This window comes from Excalfactoria chinensis, chromosome 3 (assembly GCF_039878825.1).
Source record: "Excalfactoria chinensis isolate bCotChi1 chromosome 3, bCotChi1.hap2, whole genome shotgun sequence".
Lineage (NCBI taxonomy): Eukaryota > Metazoa > Chordata > Aves > Galliformes > Phasianidae > Excalfactoria > Excalfactoria chinensis.
This window is the reverse complement of record NC_092827.1, coordinates 90,144,112-90,157,821: the sequence shown is the minus strand read 5'-3', so window position 1 is coordinate 90,157,821 and position 13,710 is coordinate 90,144,112. Positions and strand designations below refer to the sequence as shown.

Sequence of the window (13,710 nt, the reverse complement as noted above, 5' to 3'; positions counted from 1 at the left end):
TTCTCTGGGTAACGAAGACACAAACCAAGCTTAACTGCTAGGAGAACTAGAGACGGCAACTAGTCAGAAACAAGTGCTCAAGAAAAATCAGCTGTCATTCTTACCTCATGTGACATACAAGACTACAGAAAAATGGCAACAAACATCATCCTCAAGCATCATACAAGCACCATTAAGTGCTTCACAAGGAAAACTAAGCTGAATGTAGCAACTTCTTTTTATGCTTAATTGAAGAGGGACACGGTTTTAGTTGTTAAAGCTAACAAAAATGCTCTAGTGGTCTGAAGGACAGCATGAGAAAAGAAACAGTTCACTTGTCCACTCTAAGATCTCTACTTTCACTATGGTATTTCTCTAGACAGCACATGAAGAACTTAGTAGCTACACTCAAACTGCAACACCTTACACTGTATTTCACTACAGTGTTAAAAAGTTGATTTCACAGGGCAAATCCTTTAGGAAAGGATGCAAAAAACACAGCTGCATTTCATACCTAAGACAATCCACACTAAACACACAAAAATCTTTCTGCACTCCACAACTTCTATAACAGTCTGTAACATGACACAGTACTCCATAATAAAGTATAACATCAGATAGTCCATAACATATTCATCTAACAACAAATCTTGATTGAGAAAATGCAACTTGTTCTGATCCAGCTGTATTAATTAACACATCAGCATGTTACAGACACAAAGGCATCCAAGACAGACAAACTGGATTTTCAAACCACAGGAAGAGTCTGGATCACCCTTTTACCCAGCTCCTAATAAGACTAAGAAAGATATTAATACAGTCAGCTTACCTCCATTAGGACCTGGGTCGGGAGGATCCAAAAGGACACCTCCCCAGCACTTTCCACTCCATCCACCCTCTCTCTTAATTTTTATTTTTCTTTTCTTCTCCCATGCATCTCTTTGCTGAATAATCTCAGACTGAATTTTGTCTCGTTCTTCTTTCTTCCGCTGAGTAAGGGTCTGTACTCTCCCGCTTTGTATCAGAGGAGCATTAAGACCCGGCCAGAGGAAACCGGAGCGTCCTTGAAAATAAGAGGGGAAAAAAGTTTTATGCCAAACTAGGACTGAGATTCTGCACATTGGAAAAGTCCAATAAAATAGAAAGCTCTCACAAATTTGAAGCACTTTTTGTGACATAATTTGTGTTAAAAATCAAAGAATTGTGTTCAACAAGCGCACAAGGATTTTTATTTTTTCAGAAAACAGAAACACCTCAAGCTGTTCAGACATCACAGAAACTAACAGCAACTTATCAATTTATTAAACCAAAAATACTACATGTGAAAAGGCTAAGACATCCTTCAACCCTTTATTTACCAACGCACCTTCCCCAATTTCCTGGCCTCTGTTGAGATTCTTTTTCAGCTTTTTCTTCCTTCTCTTTCCTCTTCCTTTCCTTACTCCCACGCCAGTCTCTGCCAAAGCTCCTTTCCATAGCTCCTCAGCTGTCGCTGAAATAGGAAAGTTTTCGTAAGTAATGTACAAATACCTCATACATTGGAAACTGAATTAAAAAGAACCCAACACAGTTAACTCCACCGTGACTGGGATTTAAACTGTAGGATTAGTGCCTTGCTAAGGAAGTAATTTCCTGCTACATACATGTGTATCTGCTGCAGAGGTAGATGTGCCTCTGCCACTTATGACTGCCATCAGACATGCACACAGCTTGGTACATCATTTTAAAAGGATTTTCAGAAACAATTTAAGGGCAGACATTCCCAACCAGTACCAGTAAGGTACTAATTCTCAGGTCAATAAAAGACAATTGCCCATTAGGAGCTCAGATCAGCAATACCTTGAAGCACTTGACCAAGGACAAGCGTTCATGAGAGTCAACATCCTTTTTCTAAAAAATATCTAAGTCTGCTTAAAACATCCACAAAATATAGATTACCACCAACATAAATCTGCAGGTATTTTCATGTTCTAATTAAATACAAAGCACTGTTATTGCTTATGGAAATGGTGGGCAGAGGAAGAAACGCAGAGCACAAAATACCTCCTCACATTGCTCTCCAGCTTCGGCTGGCCTTCTCATTTGTTGATCATGCAGGACATTCACTGTCTGCAGATGTTTGCATCAGCTGACCACCAGAGTTCTCTTCCAACTTCACCCACTCCGTGATGCACCAACATAGAGGATTGTTGGGGGAGGTATGTATTTCATGGCAAACTTTACACCGTCAGGGAGCCCTGCCATGCTGACATCAAGGTGAGGATACGGAGCTAGCCAGTATTTCCAGAGCTACTGTTCAGTACTCAGCTCTCTTTGCATTGGGTAAGTTCAAATATGGGGCCAACGGGGCTTTTTCAAAGACACAATGCCCACTTTTTCAGCCAAAAGTCCTTAATTCAACTGGGATGTTTGACCACAACTCTTTTTTGAGAAGGACAATCCCGAATCCCATAGCTGGCACTCAAAACATTGCAAAACAAGTACAGAGGAAGAAACAAAACACTGCAAAGTCCAAGAAGCTACTACATATGATACTTTTGTTACTTCTAATAATATACATGCTGTGATAGATAGCAGATCTTTCACACATAAAGAATACTAATAATACCCTAAGATAACACTGCATTACAGATCCGTACAAAGTCTGCTGGTAAGAAGATGAAGTATGATGTGGCTTTTCATGTTTACACGGGCTATATGACGGTTGGCATGAATTCAGTGGTTGAAGATTGCTCCCACTGAGTCTCTTAGCCTCTAAATGTCTACATCTTAACACTGCTTCTTGATGATGCCCGGAAAGCAGAAGAAGTAACCAAGCAATAAAACTGTATCTTAGCAGAGGAGATAAGTTAATGTCAATAGATCCAGCAAGATGAGGTCAGAACAAACCTAGTTTTGGCCTCAATCACAGTACAGAAACTGATAAAATTGGAACAAGAGGGAACTACCATGCTTGGTACCAAAGCGTAGCTCATCTAATCAATCTCCAGTAGTATCATCACTTGTATGGAAAGCAGCCGTATTTAATGCAATATCACAAGCCTGCAGCCTCCAGAGCTGAGAGCTCCTTATAAAATGTCAGATATCAAAATGATTTCAGGACGGTGACAGGAGCAGAATACAGAGGGAACAGGCAGCAGTCGAGAAGATTACAACGGTGAGGACAGCTTACAACAGACAACACAGCAACTAAGAAAACCAAAATCTGACCAGAGAAAGGTCAATCTGACTTGGCAGCAAAGCACTAGCATGACTGGAGAGCATATATATATTACATATTCTCTCATAGAGGAGAAAGCAACCTGAGTAACCGTAGTATTCTTCACATAGGAGGAAAAACTCTGAAGTGAAGACAGCACAGTAGGTATGCAAAGTCTATCTAAAGGGGATCAACAACTACCAACAGCTAAGATGCTACTCTGTTTTACTCAACCTACATAAGATGTTCTTGTAATATTTGAAAAGGATTTGGTTTTGTGCACTCATATGGTGAGGATGATCGCTTCAGGGGAAGATGTGTATTAGGTCACACCTCAGTAACTCATAAGCATTATCAAAACAGATTGGTGTAAACTGTATTAAACAACAGCATCAAGACCTGATCGACTGAGATTAAAAGCAGATTTATTTCTTTATTTATTGCCTTGAGGAAGATGAGAGTTCCCAGCTTGCTTACCGCAAAAAGAAAGGAAATGCAAATAGTAGTAAACTGGAAAATGGAAGGGAACAAATAGAGAAGAATGGATTGACTTTGTAAGTGAAGGTTCACTTCTTCCACTTAACAAGCAACTTTGGTTTCAGTTTTTTTGATGACAAACAGTCCAGCAGCAGAACACCACAAATCCACATTAATACTAACAGCATTAAAAAAAAGGGTCGTGTTACGATAAACACATTTATTTTAGTGCACTATTGCCTGTCAGTGCCATTACATCTATGGTATCTATGCTATCCTAAGGAACCCTGTAAGGTCTTAACAATCAGAAACATTCATTTCCAGGCTTCAGCTTGGATTAAATTGTAGCTTCTGTTAGCGGATGAATTCTTAAACAGTAGTTCAACCATTTCTTTTTCCAGTCGAAAGGAAAACAAAATTTGGAAAACAAAACTCTCCACACGTGAAATATGAGAAAGCATCTCAAAAGGGAATGCTCACATATTCTATTACGAGTGACAAGATAAATTAGAGAGCCTACACTCAGATGCTTAATGAAAACACGTCGTTTTTCTTTTCCTCGGAGGCAAGTCAAAGGCTTATCAGCTCCTCTGGGAACCTAACACACCGCAAAACTTGATGTGCTCAAGTGGAGTGGACATTTCCCTGACCTTGTCTTCTATAGTAAAGACAAGCTTATCCATCTCCAGAAAAGAGAATGTACCATTGTTGTATTACTTACAGGGGTGAAAAGCAGTTAAATTCACAGAAGAAAAAACAAACATACAACACACAGAAATTCCACACTGCAAATCACTGAATGTTGTAAGGATTTTTTGCCTTCCAATATTTGGAAGGAGTATATAAAAAGGAGGGGGAACAGCTGCTTAAGGGGGTGAACAATGATAGGACAAGGGGGAATGGTCTTAAACTGAGACAGCAGAGGTTTAGGTTAGAGATTAGGAGGACATTTTCATTCAGAGGGTGGTGGCACTCTGGAACAGGTTTCCCAAGGAGTCTGTGGATGCCCCATCCCTGCAGGCATTCAAGGCCAGGCTGGATGCGGCTCTGGGCAGCCTGGTCTGGTGGTTGGCGACCCTGCACATAGCAGGGGGTTGAAAGTGGATGATCATTGTGGTTCTTTTCAACCCAGGCTGTTCTACAATTCTGCAATTTCCTGAGGAGTTGTCCATCCCCACCTGCTCATCCAATTCTTATTTTCTTCCCATAGTATGTGTCACTGCTGGAGATGGGAAGCTCAGACAGACATTAGGTCTACTGAGGCAAGGATTTCCTCATGTTGTAAAAGGTTATTTTTAACTCCTAGATTGCCTTACAGTAACATCTAATGGATCAGTTTTCATATTTCTTATCTGTTGGTGTTTTTTTTTTTTTTGAAAGACATTTCTGAAACAACACTATGGACTCCTGATTTCTAAGCCTCTGATCTTAAGCTTCAACAAGATATAAAGTCTGAAAAAATTCAAGGCTATGCTCAGTCACAAGCAATATAATTCATCTTCCATTAGTTTTCCTCTCCTCACACAAATATATATTCCCGATGCTTCAATTTTATCTGTATAATTAGCCAAAAAACTTTTACTAAGAAACAAAGCAGCACGTGGGCAGCATAAAATATAAAAGACAAAGACGCTGGAACATTTCAAACTTTCAAGGACCGCTTAATAAACAACAGCCATAGCTCCAAAGCAGTTAACATAGAAGTGCTGGGCAAAAAACTCACACAGATAAGTTGTCATAAGAACAAAAACTACAACTCATTTCAGTGGCTGAACATGAAGCAAACATGAGGCAAATGATTTAGGTGTCACTTCAGATTGCACATGTTAACTTCTACTTCCAAACACAATACTTATCGAGGCTGGAGACAGCCTTACAATTGCTGTAGAACTTGGCATTTCACATAAAAGAAGTGAAACATCTAAACCAAAGGAGGAATCTGATTTCATAGCTTCACACGTCTTCAACATACACATAAATGCATCACACATTGCCCTCAGAAAAGGGAAGAAAAACAAGCAGAGCAATGTGCATTTTGGGGATCTTGACATCCTCCATGTGGAAACAACAAAACTGTCCATATGCTGCTGCTGACAGTGACAAGTGGGAAGCCATTAGTTGTTTATCCGAGTGGTCGTACTTGGTTAAGTAAAAAAATTAAGAACTGAAAAATAATATTCTTTTCGCTTGGATTCTCAAGTAGGCAAGGCAGAGAAATGAACTACTTAATCCAAAGACAACTCATGTCGGACTGGGAAAATTTAATATCAAATTTAATTAACACACAGACTTTCAGGAACTGATGCTTCCAATAAAGAACACAAATGCAGAGATTTATACAAAGTATAATTGCTTGCAGTAAGGAGAGTCTCCAAAGACAACACATGTTACTCTGAGTGTAATCTTATATTGTTGGTCTAAATATGATTCCCTCTTCATTGCTACAATCTATTCTATGAGCTCTGAACAATAGTCGTCTTCCTTATTCTGTATTCTAACCTACAAGGAAACGTCACCTAGCAACAGAGAAATTAAGTTCTTTTCATTTGTTCCCAACAGTAACTAATGGAATTAACACTGAAAGGGAAAGCATAACTTTGGTACAACCGCAGGCTCAAATTAAAGATCTTTAGTCTCATATATTCTTGGATACACAACAGATGTTGGAGAAATTTTGCTTGTTGTTACTGCCAAAAGGTTTGGATGATGGGAACAATTGTTTTCAGTATTCATGACACATCTGCGCGCCTCTGCTGCCTTCAGAAATGGCAGCTTATATAGTTCAACTCAATTCTATGACATAAAGGTCTTTACCTCACATTCTCCTCAGACAGATACATACTTTTCCCATGAAACATACAGCACTTTTTAATCCGTGTTTCCTCAAGAACTACAAGCTCAAGCACCTGCCTGGAAAAAGTCAGCACTATTGGAATTTAAAGCCCTTAAGCTGCATTGGGGAGGTTTAGATTGGACATTAGGAAGAATTTCTTCAAGTAGAAGGTGGCCAAGCACTGGAACAGGCTGCTAAGTGACATGATGGTGTCTCCATCCCTGGGGGGGTTAAAGGACATGCAGATGTGGCAAAAAGGGGCATGGTTTGTTGACAGTCATTCTTGGTGATCTTGAAGGTCATTTCCAACCCAGATATGCATTCTCCAGTCTGCCTGCTTGCTCACAAGAGCATGAAAACATAATGAGAGTTAGGAAAACAAAACTGTTCTGTCTTCTAGCACAAAAGCTGGATGGAAACAGGCACAAGCAAGACTATCTGTTATGTCAGGTCTGTTGAGATATGGCTTCTCAGAGGGAGGTATTCATTTTCCACTCATCATCTGAAAGAAAAATCAGGTCCTTCTGTCTTTAACTAAGTGCATGAAATCATTAAATAAATACAAACATAATTGCTTTTCACTGTGAAGTGGGTGGAAAGGGAAGAGATGGACAGAATTTAAGCCTCAAATAACAAGAGCATTTTAAATGACTTGATCACAAACTCACTGAACTCCATCACCAGACAAAAAACAAATCCCAGCGTATGCCCCTTTCAGAGTGCAGCAGCCAGCCAGCTATCTGGATAAGGACCACAGACTGCCTAGGATAACTGCATTTCCCCCTGTTTAAATGAGTTAAACTATTTTTAAAGATCAAGTTGAAGGGTATGGGTGACTCTGCTAACAAGCGCACGTTAACACTTTTAAGAGTACGATGAAAGAGAAGCAAACCTTCACTAATGAGACACAAAAGTGCCATCACTTGCTCAGTCACAAAGAACTGTCATTTGACATTTCGTTTGAAAATTCTATTTCGCATTAAAAATGCAGATACGATCATTTCATGTTACCACTCCCCTGAAACAACTATATTACTAAGGGATACGAGTGCCATAATGTGATTTATACTGTTAATATCATACTTCATTTGAATTTTGAAGATGTTGAACTATTCAACTCCAGCTGTTAATTACCATGGAGAAAAGAAAGTGGAAACAGCTCAGCAAGAAGAGCTGCTCTGAAACAAGCAGCCTTACATACACACACAAAGTGTGCGAGGAGACTGAACAGCATGAAAAGAAGTCAATGTTTCTCACAGTGCTATTAAAAGGAAACATGCAGACAGCCTCACATTGCCAATTCATGGCAGAGCAAATTCATGCATCCAGCTAGGGTTTATGAGCAGCCACTAGGGCAGCTCTTCAGTCAAAGTACTTCCCCTTTTACCAATTCATCATTTACACGACCACAGCAGTACACAAAACCACGTCAAGAAGGATCTAGTAGCTAAGCTTCAACAGATGTCTGCTCCAGACTTACAATAAACAAGACCCACTGAGCCCCATTCTAGTCAGATCTTCAGCTCAGTAAAGTCCCAGAGCAGCAATCCCACCTGAACTCAAAGGACAGGCTGAGGTTGGAAGGACCTCTGGAGCTCACCTCGTGCCACCTTCCTGCACCAGAAAGGCTACCCAGATCCAGTTGTCCGGGTAGCTTCTGAACATCTCCAAGTGTAGAGATACCACAGGCTCCCTGGAAAACCTATGCCAGTTCTCAATCTCCATCACAGTGGTGTTATTTTGTGCTCACACAGAACTTCCTGTGTTTCCATTGTCCACTGCTTCCCTCAGCACTCCTCCCAAAAACTTACAAAGCCCAACTCTGTGCCAGATACAGCCATTTCCTGACACCCATCTTTCCAGTTCCAGGAATAGGTGATCTCAAATGAGTTACAACAAAAGTGCACAAAATAAAACAGGTTGGTGACTTATCCTAAGCCCAGTACAGACAGAGTTAGAATACAACAAGCCTCAGGACTTACATCGATGTTCATAAATTGAACAAATGAATTGCACAAGGTTTTGCTGCTGTTTTAACTAAGTGCCTTATCTTTCCACTGCATGCATCTAAGCTGAAAAAGAACAGTGAAAATTTGAGAGTAATCATAATGCCAAGATTAGCACTGTACAGCCCATCTATCATTATCTTATTTGTATGGGAACTCAGCAGATTTGGCTCACGCTTGAAATCAATAGTATAAATTCTTACATTTCCTAACAAACTGCATGATGAATTGTACAAAGAAAAAGCAATTACTACATTCTCCAGGTTCCTATGGGATCAACTAATTTATCCAGCCCAAAGATTGCTTTGAAAAATGCATAAAACTGTTCTTAAGCACAAAGTACTATTTTATCATGTTCAACCCACATTTGTAACCTGCCTTTCTTACGAAACAGCCTACAAAGTAAGGTAGTACTTTATTTCCAAATGATAGCGTAATATAATTTTATCCAGTCCAGTTCTTAAAAGCAAAGAACCCTGTAGATTGACCTCTTGGATATAAGCAGTTCTTAAAACAACCATACTTTGAAACAGAAAACTCTCAGTATTCCAGCTTCCATCTCTGCTGAATACATACAAGGAGTACACTCGAGTTATTCCAATTTCTTACACCTTATTAAAGTTTAGTTTTATGTAGCTTGCCTAAATATAACTTCCTTAAAATTTTATTAAGTCAAACAATAACGATGCCATTACAATGAATGCTTTTAATTAAGTCACCCAAAAGGCAGATGGAAAAATTCCTCATAAAACAGACCTCATCTAGATGTTATAAACACAAACATAAATTAGGGCAACATCTACCCTACACATAATCACAGGGAAATTACTTGTGACATTACGTTTGAAAGGTAAGATAAACAAAATTATTTGCCCAGAGAAGCTGTGGGTGCCCCATCCCTGGAGGGGCTCCAGGTCAGGTTGGATAGAGCCCTGAAAGGGGGGGGTTCAGCCCTGCCCATGGCTGGGGGTTGGGACTTTAATGCCCCCTCCAACCCGAGCCATTCTATGACTCTGTGAAAATAAAAAGAGTGCTTAGCTTCCTTAACAGTTTTATCTTGCCATAGTGCCTAAGCTCTAAGCAGTTCACATCATTAGAAAACCTTCCCCACGAGCCTCCCCACTGCAGCCCTTTGTAGGTCTTTCGAGCCCCTTCTACTATCACTTGTTTGAAAAAAAGTCATCCGGTAGTCAAAACACACTGGATAAAAGCAGGCAAATAGCATGATCACTTAAACCTCCTTTATATTTAAAATACAAAGAAAATACATTCACAACTCTACCACGCTTACGTCATAAAGACTGGAAAACACATAGGTTACGCTGTCAAAGGACTAAGAAATAGAGGGGAAGGTGTTTTTCCCTTCCATACAATTAAGTATTCTGGATGGATTCATTGTGATGCAAATCAAACCCTATTAAAATGAACTTTGTGCACCCAATTCCATCAAGAAATGTAGTTGCAGCTATAATCTTATGAGATATACAAGTAGAATAGATACAGAAAATTACTAAAAACAGATTTTTGTGATCTTCCCAAAGCAAACTTCTCTTTATTTCTGTTCACTACAGACAGTACTTTTAATCCAATTCAAGACTTACACGTATTGAAGAAACTGCTTTGCCTGCATTGCTGTACTATCACATTCTGAGGGACAGAGATGGAACACCGCACCTGGAGAGACCATGCCAAGCTAGAATAGGAACAGCAGCTCCCTTTCACTGGCACAGAAGCTAACCCTGGGGATAAAAACAGAAAAAAAAAAGGGTTTAGATAAAGGACATTTTAATTTGAAAACAGAATTTCCCCCAAGTACACACACCACACAAAAACAAACCAACCCCTAGAAACATTTACTCCTAGGATTTAGTTTCTAAAGGGAATCAGATGTGAACCCTCTGCCTTGAAGCACTAAGCTACAGATGGAGGTGGGGTGGGACCACTTTAATAGGAAGCGTCACAGAGAGAAGGAAGCTAGAAGGCTTCTAGCAAATTGCTGATAGAGTGAGACTGTACCCTCAGAAGGTATAAATTCTAGCTCGGTAACAGAACTTGTAATAATATTCTAGAACACTCCAACAGCAAATACAGCATATGAAGTACTAGAACAGTATCACTCAGACACCTTGAATGCTCATGAAGGTGCTCAACAACACAGATGTTTGTGGAGCTCCACAGCTGATCTCCGTCACAAAGGACAGAAACATTTTCTTTAAGGATTAAGTCTTTTTTAAAATACCACACATTACAAACTTACACTTTGAAGACTAGAAGTACAAGAACACCAGTTCTGAGCTGGAAATCCAGCTCCTATGTCCAGCAAATCCTAAGAGCCATGCTGACATTATTCTAGATGATTGCACATAGAACTGGTTTGGTCCGAAGTGCAACTGGACAAGAGGAGGAGGAGGAAGATGCTGGGAGAAAAGTAAAACAGAAAAAATGCACCCAGAAGAAACCATCACGATTCCCAAAGCACAAAGCCCTGAGTGCTGGTATTTAAGGAAGCATACCCACATACCTCTGTGCACATGCTGCTACAAAGGGAATAAACATTCCGAAAGCAGAGCAAAGAAAACTATTTATGGAAACTAAACAGTTTAAAACATCAGTGAAGTTGGAAATGACCTCTAAGATCATCTAGTGATTGCACCTCAATCAAACTGCACTGTGGTACCCACATGCATGCAGTTAATGCATCACATCCTCCATTTCCTACACAACACCCACAGTATCAGTAACTTGAGGTGTCTATTTCATCCAAACCTTGCTAACATCCACTGGAGCGACATGCTGGCTAAAACACCTTTCATAGACTTATGCACAGTGCACATTCCCTCTCCCCACACTCAGTGCCCCAAACTGGCATGCACCGCATTTGATTTCTACATCACCCACATCCCAAAAGGCAGCAAGCAGCCCAAACGTCCAAGCATTTTCCTCATGAATGCACTGTTCAGCAAACCTGAGCCCAGCTTTTTTTTCTTTTCCTTAAACAAACACTGCAATAAGTTGGTTTCAGCAGTGAGAACCGTTTAGGAAACAATAACAAAACCCAACTACACACACGAACTATCAGAAAAACAGCCATTGAGATGCTTATGACAAGGTTGTAATTAGAACTGTGCAGAATTTGCTTGAGTATGGGAACAGGCATACATATGGGAGGCTCTAGACTGAAATAATCACATCGTTCTGTCAAAAAAAGATGATGTTCAAGAAAACAGAGGTGTGTTCTATTGAAATTAAATTGCAGCTTTGAAGATATCAAGTGCCATCAATTTAATCTCTAATGGGCAATGAACTTCTTCTTGCCTGGAGTTTTTCTGTTATGTATTTTGCTTGCTGCTTTTTATTCAAATGAAACTGTTATGCACAGAAATCACACATTCATATAAATAATCTCCGTTGGGAAGATATTTTGGAGTTGTTACTATTTTCTCACATCATCTCACAAGAGCTCAAGAAAATCCCACGTAGTAATGAAATCTCTGCACCAAGTGATTCTCAATGAAACCCCTCCGTCTCCTTTGGAAAGAAGGGAGGTCTGCCCAAAGTAAACAACCAACCAACCCAACACGTTCAGCTTCCAAGCGTTCTAACACCAGACTTGAATGTATTATTAGGAAATTTACTCCGGCCTTTCTTCACAACTCAGTCTCCAGCAATATTTGTTATTCAGATGCTTTCCCTGTAGGACATTCTTGCCTGGGACGTCAGTGCATCAAGTTACTTACTTAAGTTGTATAAAGGGACCTGATGTTAGCTTGTAAAAATTGATTAGCAGGATCTGTGGCCCATAGCATACATTGACTGTAGTGACAGAAGTCCCTTTGGGAGGAAAGGGAAAACAGAAAGAGACAGGAAGATAGGAGGTGGGTCTCAAGGTAGTCTCCGACACAAGAGATGATTCCCCTCACATAAGTATCCCACAGGATGTATATGTATACATTAGGACTATTTTAAGACTTCCCATTGTGAGAACACATGGTGCTGGCTCCTAAACTCTATGGAGATACATTAATGCAGCCTCTAAGGAATCCTAAACCTACAGCCTAGAACACAAAGGGCAGAAGATAAGAATCTCCATCTCCTGCCAGATGGAGAATCCACCATACAGTACTAGGATTCACTGCTCCTACGCCTTAAGAATAACAGCAAGAGGGGCAAAAACTGCCCCCACGGCTCTGCCACAGGCCAGAGCAGCTTGGGCAAAAGGAGACAAAGCTGCTGAAGGGCATGTAGCAGTGACAAAGGGTCTGAATAGCATGTAGCAGTGACAAAGGGTCTGCAGGGCATGTAGCAGTGACAAAGGGCCTTCAGCAGTATAAAATCACCAGCACCCCCAGCACTGCACTATCGCTGCACTCACACCGCTTCACATTCGCATCCCCACACCCCAGCAGCACTCGCTGCTGAGCAGCACCGCATGACAGAGTTAACACCTGACGAGAAGCACGACTCCTGCAGACCGACACGGAGCACAGAAGCTACAGCCGAATGCCACATCTCCGAACCGGCAGCCATCCAGCGAGCCTCCATTTGCACGGCAAACCCTACGGGCTTTATCACCAACACCTGTGAGAACAACTGGGCTCCCCCCACACAGGCGCACGGACAACCAGAGCCGCACCGTCCCCGTGCCTGTTCCTCAGCCGCCCCCCGGCCGGCAGCTCGGCCTCCCAGAGGCGCAGACACGTTAACCCCCCTCGCTCGGGGCCGGCCGGCCACCCCCCAGCCCCGCACCTCGCCAGGCCGCTCGCACGACACCATAGGCGCACGCCCGGCCGGCTGCTGCCACCACCGCCGCCGCCATGTCGTCTTCCCGCCCCCACTGCCGGCCACCGTACTTAGCTGTCCAACGTACTGCCTGATGGGCAAGAGAGTGCGGTGAGAGCTGCTCGCGACAGGAAGACTAAAGTGGAGTAATGGAAAGTAGCGCCTATTTCTAGGCTGAAGTCACGCCGAAATGCTCCTCCCCGCCCTGCCCACGAGCTGCTACAGTGTCAGCCATCCGACAGGCATATTCAGGACAGCCCCAAGCTAAGCGCTCTCCGCAGGACCCTACCAAACGCCCGACCTCGGCATGGGGCTTTCTCCAGCGACAGGTGGTCACGTGGATGAGGCGGGACCATCAGGCGGCGGGTCGGGGCTTCGCGTCGCCATCTTGTTCGCCGACGGGCATGGGAGGGGAGTCGCCATCTTGTTCGCCAATG

The 13,710-nt window shown here is 41.7% G+C and overlaps 1 protein-coding gene across 1 annotated transcript in view; it reads right to left on the bottom strand.

Moving 5' to 3' along the window:
* The window catches only part of MRPS5 (mitochondrial ribosomal protein S5), a 38,200-nt gene extending 24,809 nt beyond the window's left edge, over positions 1-13,391 (bottom strand). The window contains exons 1-4 of the mRNA XM_072333295.1: positions 13,241-13,391; positions 10,096-10,233; positions 1,346-1,471; positions 809-1,042 (exon numbers count right to left, since the gene is read on the bottom strand). Of these exons, the coding sequence (XP_072189396.1) occupies positions 809-1,042; positions 1,346-1,471; positions 10,096-10,233; positions 13,241-13,310 (568 nt within the window). The 5' untranslated portion in view covers positions 13,311-13,391. The remainder of the gene's footprint in view (positions 1-808; positions 1,043-1,345; positions 1,472-10,095; positions 10,234-13,240) is intronic.
* Between the last annotated feature and the right edge of the window lie 319 nt (positions 13,392-13,710).